At 36.2% G+C, this 13,733-nt stretch overlaps 1 protein-coding gene across 3 annotated transcripts in view; it reads left to right on the top strand.

The window, feature by feature from the left end:
- Window positions 1–575: 575 nt before the first annotated feature.
- LOC136031382 (uncharacterized) overlaps window positions 576–13,733 on the top strand; it is a 29,614-nt gene continuing 16,456 nt past the window's right edge. For all 3 annotated transcript variants that reach the window (XM_065710900.1, XM_065710902.1, XM_065710901.1), the window contains exons 1-2: window positions 576–2,070; window positions 2,965–3,148. In XM_065710900.1, the coding sequence (XP_065566972.1) occupies window positions 1,513–2,070; window positions 2,965–3,148 (742 nt within the window). In that variant the 5' untranslated portion in view covers window positions 576–1,512. The remainder of the gene's footprint in view (window positions 2,071–2,964; window positions 3,149–13,733) is intronic.

Here is a 13,733-nt window from a genome sequence, read left to right as displayed (position 1 = left end):
GTATTAACGAGGGTACAAATCCCCTCGTATACATAATAAAAATATAAGGTTTTGAAAGTTTGTTACGTATGTTAATTCTTAAGTTACGTATATTTTTTACTAATAAAAACGTTCGTTAAAAATTAAAAGTTCTAGTTGCCTTTTTAAGTAACCGAAAAATTGGAGGGCAACTAGGCCTCCTTCTCCACCCCTTATTTCTCAAAATCGTCTGATCAAAACTAATAGAAAGCCATGTAGCCAAAAAAAAAATTAATATACAAATTTCATTTTAATAATTTATGTGCGGAGAGCCAAAACCAAACATGCATTAATTCAAAAACGTTCAGAAATTAAATAAAAAAAACTAATTTTTTAGCTGAAAGTAAGGAGCGACATTAAAACTTAAAACGAACAGAAATTACTCCGTATATGAAATGAGTTGTCCCCTCCGCAATCCCTCGCTCTTTACGCTAAAGTTTGACTCTTTGCCACAATTCTACTTTTTAAAACAATTTAAAGCTTTAGCGTAAAGAGCGAGGGATTGCGGAGGGGACAACTCATTTCATATACGGAGTAACCAAGGAATTTAATCAAGCTCAGTTACAGAAAAATTCTGATTGCGTACTTTCAGGGTTCCCTTGTAAAATTTTTGTTTATCTCCAACTTCTACCATGGTTCGTAAAGTGGTACACCCTTTTTTAATTGCATCGAAAGTAACACGTCTTAAACATTTTTTTAAAACCGCTCTTCATGATTCAGTGCTAGCTGCAGAACAGATCTTAAGCTGAATATAATGTCAATTAAAGTTTTCAGTGTTGCAGGAAAATTTTCCTACAAGCTAAAATTATAAAGTCTTTACTGAATATTCTCATGTGTAGCGGTGCCTAAGAATGCTTTTTGACTTAGTCAGACTTTTTTTTCCCAATAAACTGATAGACTCATGTTGAATAATTTTGTAAAGAAGAGGGGGGGGGGGCAATGAAATACCAAAAAAATTAATTTTTCCTACAAAGATATTTTATTCCAGGTCACGAAGAAGTCGAAAAATAAGAAGAGAAATAACGAAACTGTTTCGCCCCAGAAACAACCCGAAACTCTTTGTAGAAAAAACAACGCTGTTTGTTCCTTTGGCGCTACAAGCTCTGATGAAGTAAACTTAAAAATTTCAAATATTTCACAAAATTATTTTCATGAGGAGATTGTAACTATGAAGACATCAAATACAGTCAGGGAAAAAATGATGGAACATGAAACACAAGAGGCCACCATAACGCAAACAATCAAAGCAAGCAATAAAGAGAATAGCGTTCAAGTAGAAGACATTGAAAATAATGACATGGAAAAGAGTGAAGGTGAAAAATGTTTCAGACCAACAGAAGAACAACAAATGAGTGATAAGCCATCAGATATAATTAGATCTGAAAAAACTGAGCCCCTTAAAACCGAATAAATATAAAACAAGATGACTTTACGAAAAATGAAATACAAGAAAACAATGTTGACAAGTTATCTAATAAATTTGAAAAAAACATAATGCAGGAGGCATTTGAGATTATTGAAGATGATAAACTTGAAGCTACTAAAGCAGCAGAGCCTACCCATCTGGATAATTCTACAAACAGTAATATAAAGAAAAGTGGTGTCGAAGCTGTTAAGAAAGAGTATAAAAAGAGGTTCCACGAAGATATTGATCATAAAGAAAAAGATGACAGCAACATAAGCTCTGAAAGATGTTTATTTCAAGAATTTGTTAAGCATGGAATGAATGATGAATTTGGGCCACAAGAACAGAAAGATGCAGTCAAGGGAACAGAAAAACCACAAATAGCTTATGACCCTTTCAGTATGACTAGTGCAGAAGGGCGAGAAACAAAGCCCCGTTTTGTATCTCAGCAACGATTTGATTGCCAAGATATCCTATTTGATGATATTGACAAAAGTGACGAACCCTGTAGCTTTTATCATCTGGGGGATTCTAAAGAAGTAGCTGAAATCCTTCTTAAAGATTTGGATATTAATGATGCTGTGAAAAAATATTGTGGATTGGATCAAAATACAGAAGTTTCTTCAGTTTTGGCTGAAACCTCGAAAGTGAGTAGCTTTTTTCAAAATAGGCAAATTGCAATTCAGAAAGGTTTGTTTTATTTTAAATTAAAAACAGGAGCTCAAAAAAGGGAGCTTAAATTAAAGAGGGAGCTGAGAGATAGCAATTGTATCGGTTATTGTCAACGCACTTTTGCATAGTACATAATAATGACCCTATGAGTCCAATACTTGTTACAAAAACCATAAATTGTGTAACAGATCATCTACCAAAGCTACCTCTAGATAATGGTTTTAGACAATATCCTTTAGAATTTTTTTTTTTATTTGTGTCAAAACCTTCAAAATACGGAGCTGGCATTTTAGATAATAATCCTTTAGCAGATCATTTTGACCTGATTATTATTTTGTTTAGCAACTATTAGCAAAATATTTTTTCTTTTTCTGGGAAAGTAACTCTTATAACGATATAACGATAAAACACTGGTGTAAACCAAGAATGGCTTGAACTTAAAATTTTTTAATTTTAAACATTGATATTTAAGAAAATCTGGCTTTAAGTTGACAAAATTAGTTTCAAACTTAATTTAAACATATTTGAAACTATTATTAATAAACACTTTTAAAAGTTTAGTTACAATAGCCTTTAAAATGAAATATGAGTTAGTTCTTAATTATATTCATGGGTCTGAAGTTTGTATTTTCTGAAGAGCGGGCTGGTACTTAATATTTAAAGCTAAAGTAGTCCAAAAAAAAACAAAAAGAGAGTGCTTATAGATTTTCTTAAAAGCCCTCGGGAGATATTTCCCTGAATTCTATCCCATCCCTCTCCCTCCCATGTCCTACTCATTTCGAGTTTAGGTGTATTTCAACATATTTATTTCCACACAGAACCTTAAAATTGGAAACTATGCCTTCATTTTGATTGTTTCTGTATTTTAGGAAACTTCAACCCCTAGCCTCCACCAGCCTCCTATGGTCCAAGTCGGAAGCTTAGCAAGTGAAAAAAACTGTAATCCTCTCCCTCCACAAGTCACTGTGGTGACGGTAGAGGCAGAAGTCCATGTCATAAATCCGACTTATTTGGAATTGAACATTGAAAGTTCTATTGAAGAGATGCAAAAAGGTAATTCAAGACAAATTATATGTACGTTTTTTGTGTTAAGTAATTTAATTTCAACGTTCAAGGGGCTCTAAGAATGATAAAGGTAGGATTCATATAAGTTAATAACGCAAAAATGCTGTAAAATCGTGAAATCTAGCTAAATCAAACAGTTCTTGGTAACAGACTGTAAGTAAGGAGCGACCCGGCTCAAAAGTAAGCAAATCTCTAAAAAACGGAATTTCAATATCAGTATATACATCAGAATAATTAGACTATTATGCTGATTGCAAATATTTAAGATTCATCAAGTTTAGTGATACCCATCAAAAGCTACGAACAAGAGAAAATTTACCTGATTTTTTAAATAGGAAGAGACAACCCCTTAAAATTCACGGAATTTTAATTCTAAGAGAACCATACTGTAGAAGTTTCAAGCTCCTGCATGCAAAAATGCAGATTTTTGCTGTTTTTACCGGGAGACAGAACACGAATGCATGCTCATTTTATTATTTTTTTAAAGTGTGTTTCTTTCCCAGGGGTAATCGTATTTGAATAGCTGTCCTAGAAGATCAGGATAGGGTGCATTCGAACGGAAAATTAAAACTTTTAGTGCCCTTTTTAAGTGACCGAAAACACTGGAGGGCAACTGGCTCCCCTTCCACGAACATTTTCCCCCTAAAGTTATCTAAACAAAATTTTGAGAAAGGCATTTTGTTCAGTATTGTGGAAAGAGCAAATAATTATGTCTTTAGGTGTAAAATCTGACCCCCCACAGTCTATGGGGACAGACCTGTATGTTATAAAATTTGGCCATTGTTTACACATAGTATTTGTTATTGTGAAATATACAGACATTTTTTGGGGGAAGGGAGGGGGGCTTGGGATGATTTCTACAGGGAGAATCTTAGCTGGGGAGGTAGATTTCCGGGGAGGGTGAATTTTCAAGGGGAAATCTCGCACAAGGGGGGGATTCGACATAATTACTATACGAAGCTCTTGTTAGTTGTCTTACATTCTCTTTGCCAAATTTCACATGTGGAGATATTCCAGTGGAATTACCCAGGGGCTATTTTCTAGAATTGTTGAGAAACCGATCAGCGGTTAAAATCTTATTTAAATGAAAGAATGTTAAGGAAATTTTTTCAGCCTTAATCATCCATAATCGATTTTATGGGGAAGATGTATTTTTTAGCGAGGATACAGCTTTCTGGAGGGAATTTTACTTGGCGGGGGGATGCCCTTTACGTTGGATTAAATTTCCAAGGAAGAGTTTTCCGTGAGGTGGTGGGATATATTTCATGGAGAGTGAACCAGATTTACCGGCATTATTTGAATAACGATCAGAAATTAGATTTAAAATAGATTTGAATTAAGAAATTAGACTTAGAAGTAACGAGCAATATTAAAACTCAAAACAAACAAAAATTATTCTATCTATGAAGGCATGCCCTCTCATCAATACCTTGCTTTTTACGCTAAGGTTTGACTGTTTGTCCCAAGTCTCTAACATCGGCTACTGAAACACGGGGGCCGTTGAATTAGAACAGGAAGCTTTTTCAAAAGTGCTAACAGTTTTAGGGTACAGAGCAAGGTATTGCGGAGGAGACAAACCTTCATATAGGACATCAATCTTCCAAAATTAATATAAAAGTTTCTTTTTAATTTTTCATGTACGGTGAGCCAAAGTCGAACCTGTGTTAGTTGAAAAACTCTCAGAAATCATAGGCAGCGCAATAGTGCTGCCTATGTAAAGAACGATGTTGGAAAAATGTATTATTTACTTCGAAGTTTTTTCTCTTAGACTATGGCACTTCTTATCGTAGGAATATTCTTAGGAAATTTATTAATTTTAAAAAACAATATTTTTTGGAGGGAAGTAAAGAGCGAAGTTGAAACTTAAAACGGACAAAAATTAGTACTTCACAGCCTATCTAATATTTATCAGTAAAACTAGTAGATATTTCACTATGTTTCTAGGATTACAGAAAACTAGCGATGTACTGAAAACAGAAAATAATATAGGAGTTTTGGTACAGCAAAAACAAATCAATTAAGGACACTTTTTACATATTAAAAATATTATCAATCCCTGTAAAGATAAAGCAACATTTCATTTTAGGATTGTTGCTTTATTTTATTTCATTTTTTAATGGCGCTCCTTACTTTAAGTTAAAAAAAAACTTGTTTTTTTATTTAATTTCTGAACGTTTTTGAGTTAATCCATATTTTGATTTCGACTCTCCGCAGATGAATAATTAAAACGAAATTTGCATTTTTTTTTTTTTTTTGGCTAAAGGGCTTTCTCATAGTTTTGATCTAACGATTTTGAAAATAAAGGAGCGGGGGAGGGGGCCCAGTTGTCCTCCAATTTTTTGGTTACTTAAAAAGGCAACTAGAACTTTTAGTTTTTTACGGACGTTTTAATTAGTAAAATACATACGTAACTTACGAATTAGCTTACGTAATGAACTTCTATATTCGTATGTTTTTATTACGTATGTGAGGGGTTTGCACACTCGTCAATAGCTCGCTCTTTACACTAAAGCTTAAATTTTGTCCTGATTCCTCAAGAATGACCCCTGAATCACAAAGGCTGTAGAATAAATAGTTGAAATTACTAAAAATACTTTAGCGTAAAGAGTGAGGTATTAGAAGGAGATGAACTCCTTATATGCGTAATATTTTCTGTTCGTTTAGTTTTATTGCTGCTCCTTACTAACAGTTAAAAAAAAATTTTCAGATTTATTTTTTTATTGTTTTTTAAATAATGCTAGAAAATCCTGTGCCCCCTTCATGAAAATTTTTTCCCCAATGACAAATTCCTCCAGGTAAAGTTTCCTCCACATAACCCCCTCTTCTCAACTCCTCTTCCCAACCGAAAAATCCCCCTGAAAACATCCATACACTTCCCAATAACCATTACTATATGCAAACACTGGTCAAAGTTTGTAATTTGCAGCCCCTCTCACGGGCGGGGACTGTTGGGAAGTAAGACGTCCCAAATGACATAGTTACAAGGTTTTTCGACTGTGCTGAATAAAATGGCTATCCCAGAATTTTGATCCGACGACTTTGCGAAAAAATGAGCGTGGGATGGGGCTTAGGTGCCCTCCAATTTTTTGGTCACTTAAAAAGGGCACTAGAACTTTTCATTTCCTTTTGAATAAGCCCTCTTGCAAAATTCTTGGACCACTGGGTCGATACGATCACCCCTGAAAAAACAAAAAAAAAAAAAAAAAAAAAACGCATCCGTGATCCGTCTTCTGGCAAAAAAAAAAAACCACATTTTTGTAGATAGGAGCTTCAAACATGTACAGTAGGGTTCTCTGATACGCTAAATCTGATGGTATGATTTTCGTTACGATTCTATGACTTTTAAGGCTTTTCCCCCTATTTTCTAAAATAAGAAAAATTATTTTCAGGCTCTTAACTTTTGATGGGTAGGACTAAACTCGATGAAACTTATATATTTAAAGTCAGGATTAAAATGCGATTCTTTTGATGTAACTATTGGTATCAAAATACCGTTTTTTAGAGTTTTGGTTACTATTGAGCCGGGTCGCTCCTTGCTACAGTTCGTTACGACGAACTGTTTGAAAAGGACTCATTTGGTTGGAAATTTAAACGGCTAGTTCCCTTTTTAATAGTTGAAAGTGATAAAGCATCTTTCCCCCTCCCCCACCCATACTTTTCCCAAATATATCCAATTAAAATCCCTGCCCAGTCCTCAGGGCAAGGGTTGTAGTTTATGCCCTGGGGGCACTTAAGATTTTTATTGAAAGCACTATCGTTGAAAGTTCAAAAAGGGCTTATTCGATTGGAAATTGAAAAGGCTAGCATCCTTTTCAATAATCAAAAGTCATTGGAGAGTAATTAACCCTCCTCCCACGCTTGCCCTTTCCCCAAGCATATTCAATCAAAATTTTTAGATCACCATTTTGTTCAACATAGTTGAAAGGTCTGGGTATTCTGTTATTGAAGGTGACAACCTTCCCCCACACAGCCCTCCTGGTGAAGGTTATAAGTTTTACCTTGGGGCAGAAAAGGTTTTTATAGAAAGTCTTGTCGTAGAAACAAAAGGGCATATTATTCAATTGAGAATTAAGAGGGCTAGTGCCCCTTTTCATATTCAAAAGTAATCGGAGGGTGAATGCCCCCACCCCTACACTCATCATTTCTCTAAACACTTCTGATCAAAATTTTGATATAGACATTTTGTTCAACATTTTTGAAAGATCTGGAAATTATATCTTTTAAGATGACAACCCTCGCAGCCTTCAGGACAAGAGTTGCAAATTATGCCATTGGGGCATATAAGGTTCTTATAGAAAGTGTTGTCGTATAAAATAAGAAAGGGCTAATTCGATTGGAAATTGAGAGGACTAGTGCCTTTGTTATCAGTTGAAAGTGATCAGGGGGCAGATGCCTGCCCCAACCACACCTATCATTTCTAAGAGTACTCTAATCGAAATTTTGAGCATAACAAGGCTTTTGGGGTTGAAACCAACTCCTGGAGCCTGGGGGCAAGGGTTATAAGTTATGCCCCTAGGGCATTCAAGGTTTTTATGGTAGAGGTGGTTTTACAAACTTTAGAGGAGGCTCATTTGATTGAAAATAGGAAGTTCTAGTTCTTGTTTAAGAGTCAATGGTGGTGGAGGGCTGTAAGCCCCCCTAACTATGTTCACTAAACGAATCTGATTAAAATTGTGAGATAGCAATTTTTCTCAAAATAGTCCAAAGAACATATAATATTGCCTCTATGGTTAATACAGCCCCCATTGCCATGGGGATAAACTCAAGCCCTGGGGGCATATAAGGTTTTTATGAAACGGATGGTCGTATAAACTTCAGATGAGGCTCATTTTGATTTAAAATTTAAAGTTATAGTGCCCTTTTCAAGAGTAGAAAGTAATTTCAGGGAAACCAGCCTCCCCACACACACACACTCATCATTTCCCCAAAGACGCCCAGTCAAAATTTTGAAATATCAAATTTGTTCATTGTAGTCGAAGGGTCCGGATATTATGTCTTGGGAGAAGACAATTCCACCCCCAAAGCTCTCAGGGCAAGGGTTGCAAGTTAAGCCCTGGGGTATATAAAGTTCTTATAGAAAGAGTGGTCGTATGCACTTCTGAGGGGACTTGTAGGATTGGTAATCTGAATTTCTAGTACCCTTTTTAAGAGTAAAAGTGATTTGAGGGCAACTATCTCCCCTCAACACATCTTTTGGCCGTATATATTTGGAGGGGGCTCATTGGATCGGTAATCAGAAGTTCTAGTGCCCTTTTTACGATTCAAAGTGATCAGAGCGCAGAAAACCAGAGCCTAAGGGTGAGGTTTGTAAGTTGTGCCCCTGGGACATTAAAGGTTCTTATGAAAAGGATGGTTGTACTAAACTTTAGAGGTGGCTCATTTGGTTGACATTGGAAGTTCTAATCTTTTAAGTCAATAGTGATGGAGGTCAGCTAGCCCCCCCCCCCCAACTGCCTGTCTTTGGAATATATTGAACAAAATGGCTATGTCAAAATGGCAACGCTAGAGCGTTGCATCTGGAATAATTCTGTTCCATGTATTTAATACTTTTTTGTCTGCCTGTTTTGAGAAGTTAAACTTAGAATGGGAGCCAAAAACAAGTTTAGTTTTACATCGTTAGTAAACTTTAATTACCTCAGCTTGATCTTAACTTATATGGTCCATCAATGGAGAGTTTTATTGCAGTCATTTGGGTAAACCTAAAATATAGTGATTATAGGGCAACCATGCCTCACCCACGACCCTTTACACTACCCTCACCTCAAAGACATATAGTTCAACATAGATAAAAATTCCACTAACTATGCCTCTGGGGATGACAAGACCCCGCACCATCCTTGGGTAAGGACTGTTGCTTATATATTTTGTTCGTTGTTTAAAATTGATATTAGCGATTTAGGAAGGGCGAGGGGGCATATTTGATTCTTGGTTTCAAAAAGGGTAAGGGTATTAAGGCGGAGCTCACATGGAATCTTAAGGGGAATGTCGAGCTAAATAAAACACACTGTGTTCATGTAGACTGTAAAAAGGGCATGCCAGGAATATCCCAGAAATGGTCTGGGGTATCGAGTTTAAACTTACAGGAAACGATGAGTAGAATGTTCATCAAACCAAAAGGGAAAATTTGCATGCTACGGCCACTACTACTACTACTACTACTATGAATGATACTTCTACTGCTACTACTTCTATGGCTACTACTAAAGTTAAGGGTATTTACTTGAAAATTTGAGGGATTGCTGATCGAGAAGCTGAACTAAATCAAAACACTATGGGCATGAAGTTGCAAAAGGGCTTATCAGGATTACCTTATGAACGGCTTTGAGCATTCTGTCGGTGCTTTCAGATGTATTGATGGGGACATAGAACTAACCAAACGGCACCATATACAACTAATTCTACTACTTCGACGACCGGCTTTTTTGGGCCCTTTCTTATCTCCAATAGGGACAAGCCATGAGTATTCCCTCTCAATTATAAGCATACCAGTACAAGATATTAATAATTTCCCATCTGGCTTCACCTGTCACATCTATAGTAATTTCATCCATAGGATTCATTTCACATCTCCTTAATTCACATTTTCATGCTTTCTACACTTTCTTTACATTAGTCTCATTTTCGTATGCTCAAAAATCCTTATACAGTTTCTCCTCCTCTATAATAAACATAACGTATTTTCACAAATATCCTAGCAGCTTTTAATTCTTTCTTCCCTAAGACATCATTTTCAACTATACAAACTATTGTCCTAAAACTATCCCGTTCATCTTCTACATTGCCAAACTTCAAACTCTCCAGTCTAGTGTTTAACTGTTCCTGGAAAGTTTCTATCAAATTCTTATCTTGGAGTCTATCAGCGTCGACAACAAAACAAAGCTTTCTTATAAATTATCTTGACAGGCATTTATATCATGACTGTGAAAAACAAAATTTCAACAAGGTTGAAAATATAAAGATTCTAACATGAGGTTTTAGTTACACGGGGGTTCAGTTGCACTTGTTTCAGTTTTAGGATGGTTGAATTACAAGGGGGTTAAGTTACACAGGGGTTTAGTAAAAGGAGGTTCAGTTTCACGAGGGTTAAGTTAAACGAGGGTCCAGTGGTACGGGGTTCAGTTGCACGGAGGTTCAGTTGTAAGGGGGTTTAGTTATATGGGATTCAGTTGCTTGGGGGTCAACTACATAGGGGTCCAGTCGCAATGTTATACAGTGACTCTGCTGCCTGATCCGGTTGAGCTCTTTCTCTACTATATTACCCTTACCCATAAAAGTGAAAAATAATCACAAAGTTTGGTAAACAAGGTTGTGTGAATTAAAGTGATAGAAGCATGCGGAGTGGGTCACGAACTGTGCCAAGGACGGCGAAATGTGCTGTGTGCGACAAATTAATTGCCACTGTGGAACTGTGTGGCACTTACAGCGTTCTAAGAGGTACACCAGAAGGCAAAAAGTCGGTACCCTTGGAAAATCATTTGTATTTATAAAATAACCTGATTATTTTATTTTGATTACATGTGAAAAGAGTCGGAAAAGATATGCAAATTAAATTTAGTTTAATATGGAAAATTCTTCCCCAATAAACATTCACCTTAGAGAGCCCCCGTCCCTATGATAATTTTCCCTGTAAAATTTTCTCACAAGTTAAGACGACAGTATTTTTAATTGAAAAGTTCAGAATACTGAATTCACGGGAAAATTACTTTATGGAATATCCAGAAAATGTGAATAATTTGACCAAATGATCCGTCAAGCACTTGTGTTAAGGGTTTTCTAATCCCAGTTGGCTCAAAATGTATTACGGGGCTCTTTTGGTATGGCGTAAACGCTTACAGAAGTGTATCCAATTTAAGCTTTTTGGCGAATGGATAAACAGTTTGGTAGTCCATACAGGACATACAACTATGTTCTCACCATAAAATACGACTACAACTTGCAATACAACTTGCAATCATATCATAAGAATACAACTATGTTCTCAGCATAATCCCCATGGTGACCCAACCCAGCACAAAATCCCCCCCCCCACGAAAAATGTCTGTATAGTTCCCAGTAACAAATGCTATACGTAAACAATGGGCTGATCAATACGTAAACAATGGCCAGACCTCTCCCTGCGGACTGTGGGGCGTCATATCACCCCTAAGAACATAGTTATAGGATCTTTTAACTATGCTCAACAAAATAGCTTTCTCAAACTTTTTATCGGATAACTTTGGGGAAAAAGGGGCGTTGGAGGGGACTAGTTGCCCTCTAATTTTTTTGGTCAATTGAAAAGGGGACTAGAACTTTTGATTTTTGTTCGAATACACCCTCTGTCGATCTTTTAGAACTATTATTTCGACACGATCATCCCTGAAAAAAACACGTATCCGTGTATTTTCTTCTGGCAAAAAAAAAGCAAAATTCCATATTCTTGTATCTAGGAGCTTGAAACTTCTGTAGTAGGTTTTTTGATACGCTGAATCTGACAATATAATTTTTGTTGAGGTTCCTTGGCTTTTAGGGGGTGTTTCCCCTTTTTTGAAAATTAGGCGAATTTTCTCAGGCAAATTTTGATGGGTAGGACTAAACTTTATGAATCTTATATATTTGGAATCAGCAAAATAAGGTAATTCTTTTGATGCATCTATTAATGCGCATCCTTTTTTTTTAGTTTTGGTTACTATTGAGCCGAGTCACTCCTTACTTACAGTTCGTTCCCACGAACTGTTTGATTTCTGACTGTTTTAAAAATAATGTCGGTAAATCCACCTACCCCTACAGAAAAAATTTCTTCTCCCCACGGATAATATCTCCATGGAAAGTTCCTCCCGCTTAAAATATCCCCCTCCACGAGGAAAGTTCACCCCTGAAAAATACATTTCTCGCTGAAAATTCCCACCAGAAAATTTCTTGCGGACGATTTCGCCTGAAAAGTTTTTCTCAGCACACTTTCATTTGAAAGAGACCTTAATCTCCGACTGTTTTTCATGTGGAAAGTTGCTCCCATAAAACATTCCCCCGCAGAGAATTTCTCCTGGGGAAAATTCCACATAAGGAATTTCTCCTGTGGAAAATCCCCTCCCCCTAGATAGATCCTCTGGACAATTCTAAACCAGTAAAAATTTCCCCAGGAAAATTACTCTAACGTCTCCACATGTAAAGTTGAGTCGCCGAAGAAAAAGTAAGACAAATAAAAAAAATCGTATAGAAATTCTGGCAAATTCCCCTAGTCTAAAATTTTCCCTGAACCGTTAAAATGCCTCTATACTTCCCAGTAACAAGTACTATACGTAAACAATTGACGAAATTCCTCAACTTACGGAACTTTTCCTAGGGACTGTGGGGGGGCCATATCATCCCCAAAGGTGTAGTAAAACCTCAAATGTTCATCATATGACTTTAAAATAAAACGGGTGTTGGGGGGAGGGGGCTAGCTGCCTTCCAATCTTTTTGGTCAGTTACAAAGGGCACTAAAACTTAGTTTTCTCTTGAATGAGCCCTTTCTCGATATTCTAGGACTTCCCCCCGAAAAGGCTACTATTGCAATATACGAAAAAATTATATTGATTTCAAAAGTGTATGCCGACATTACATTAATTTATTTCAAAAACGTCTGGCGGCATTATATTAATTTTTCTGTCTACCAACCTCGGAAGACTCTAAACTCCTCTTCTGTAAATGCACTGCGTGCCGTACCGTAATTATGTCGAACACGAATAGAATGATTTATTGAAGGAAGTACAAAGTATACCGATGTGTCCTAAAAAAAATAATAACTACCTTATAACACTTGGAAGAAAAACTTTGTCTCAATTTGTAGATAATGCTTAAATTACGTGATTATATTTACCTAACAGCCTTAAGATGGGAATTAAACGGCAAAGTTTCATCAGTAGTAATGCCAAGGTACTGAACAGGCTTTGTGCAGTTAGTAGTTGGTATTTCTATACTCCAAGTAAAGGAGCTTGGAGGATTCGAAAATACAACAAAATTTGACCTGCCTATATTTCAGACTATACAGTTTATTTATAACTGCATACAGGTCTTGTTGAAGGCTGTATTAATTGTAAAATATTTAGTTGTTCAATTGGGATAATATACATCAAGACATTATTGTCAGCAAATTAAAATGGAGTCCTTTAGGTCACAAGAATTGCAGAATCAACAGGGTTCTAAAGTCTAATCCAACACAGAAACGTAGGGGGACAGCGCATTTAGCTGTATTCCGAAGAAAGCATATGTAGTTGAAAATACTCATTAGCATAATTTCGTCAAAATTTTGAGGGAGGGGGCAAGTTAGAGGCAATTTTCCCAAATCAATTGAAAATGACAGTGAAAAATAAAAATGAGCCTTGTAGTCAAATAGTTCGTTGTAACGAACTGTAGTAAGGAGCGACCCGGCTCAACAGTAAACGAAACTCTAAAACACGGAATTTTGATGCTAAAAGATACATCTTAAAAATCGGATTTTCATGCTGATTCTAAATATATAAGTTTGAGCAAATTTAGTCTTTGTCATCAAAAGTTACGAGCCTGAGAAAATTTGCCTTATTTTGGAAAATAGGCAGAAACACCCCCTAATAGTCAT

Source organism: Artemia franciscana, chromosome 9, assembly GCF_032884065.1.
Source record: "Artemia franciscana chromosome 9, ASM3288406v1, whole genome shotgun sequence".
Lineage (NCBI taxonomy): Eukaryota > Metazoa > Arthropoda > Branchiopoda > Anostraca > Artemiidae > Artemia > Artemia franciscana.
The sequence above is the reverse complement of the archived record's forward strand: the minus strand, read 5'-3'. Positions and strand labels throughout refer to the sequence as shown.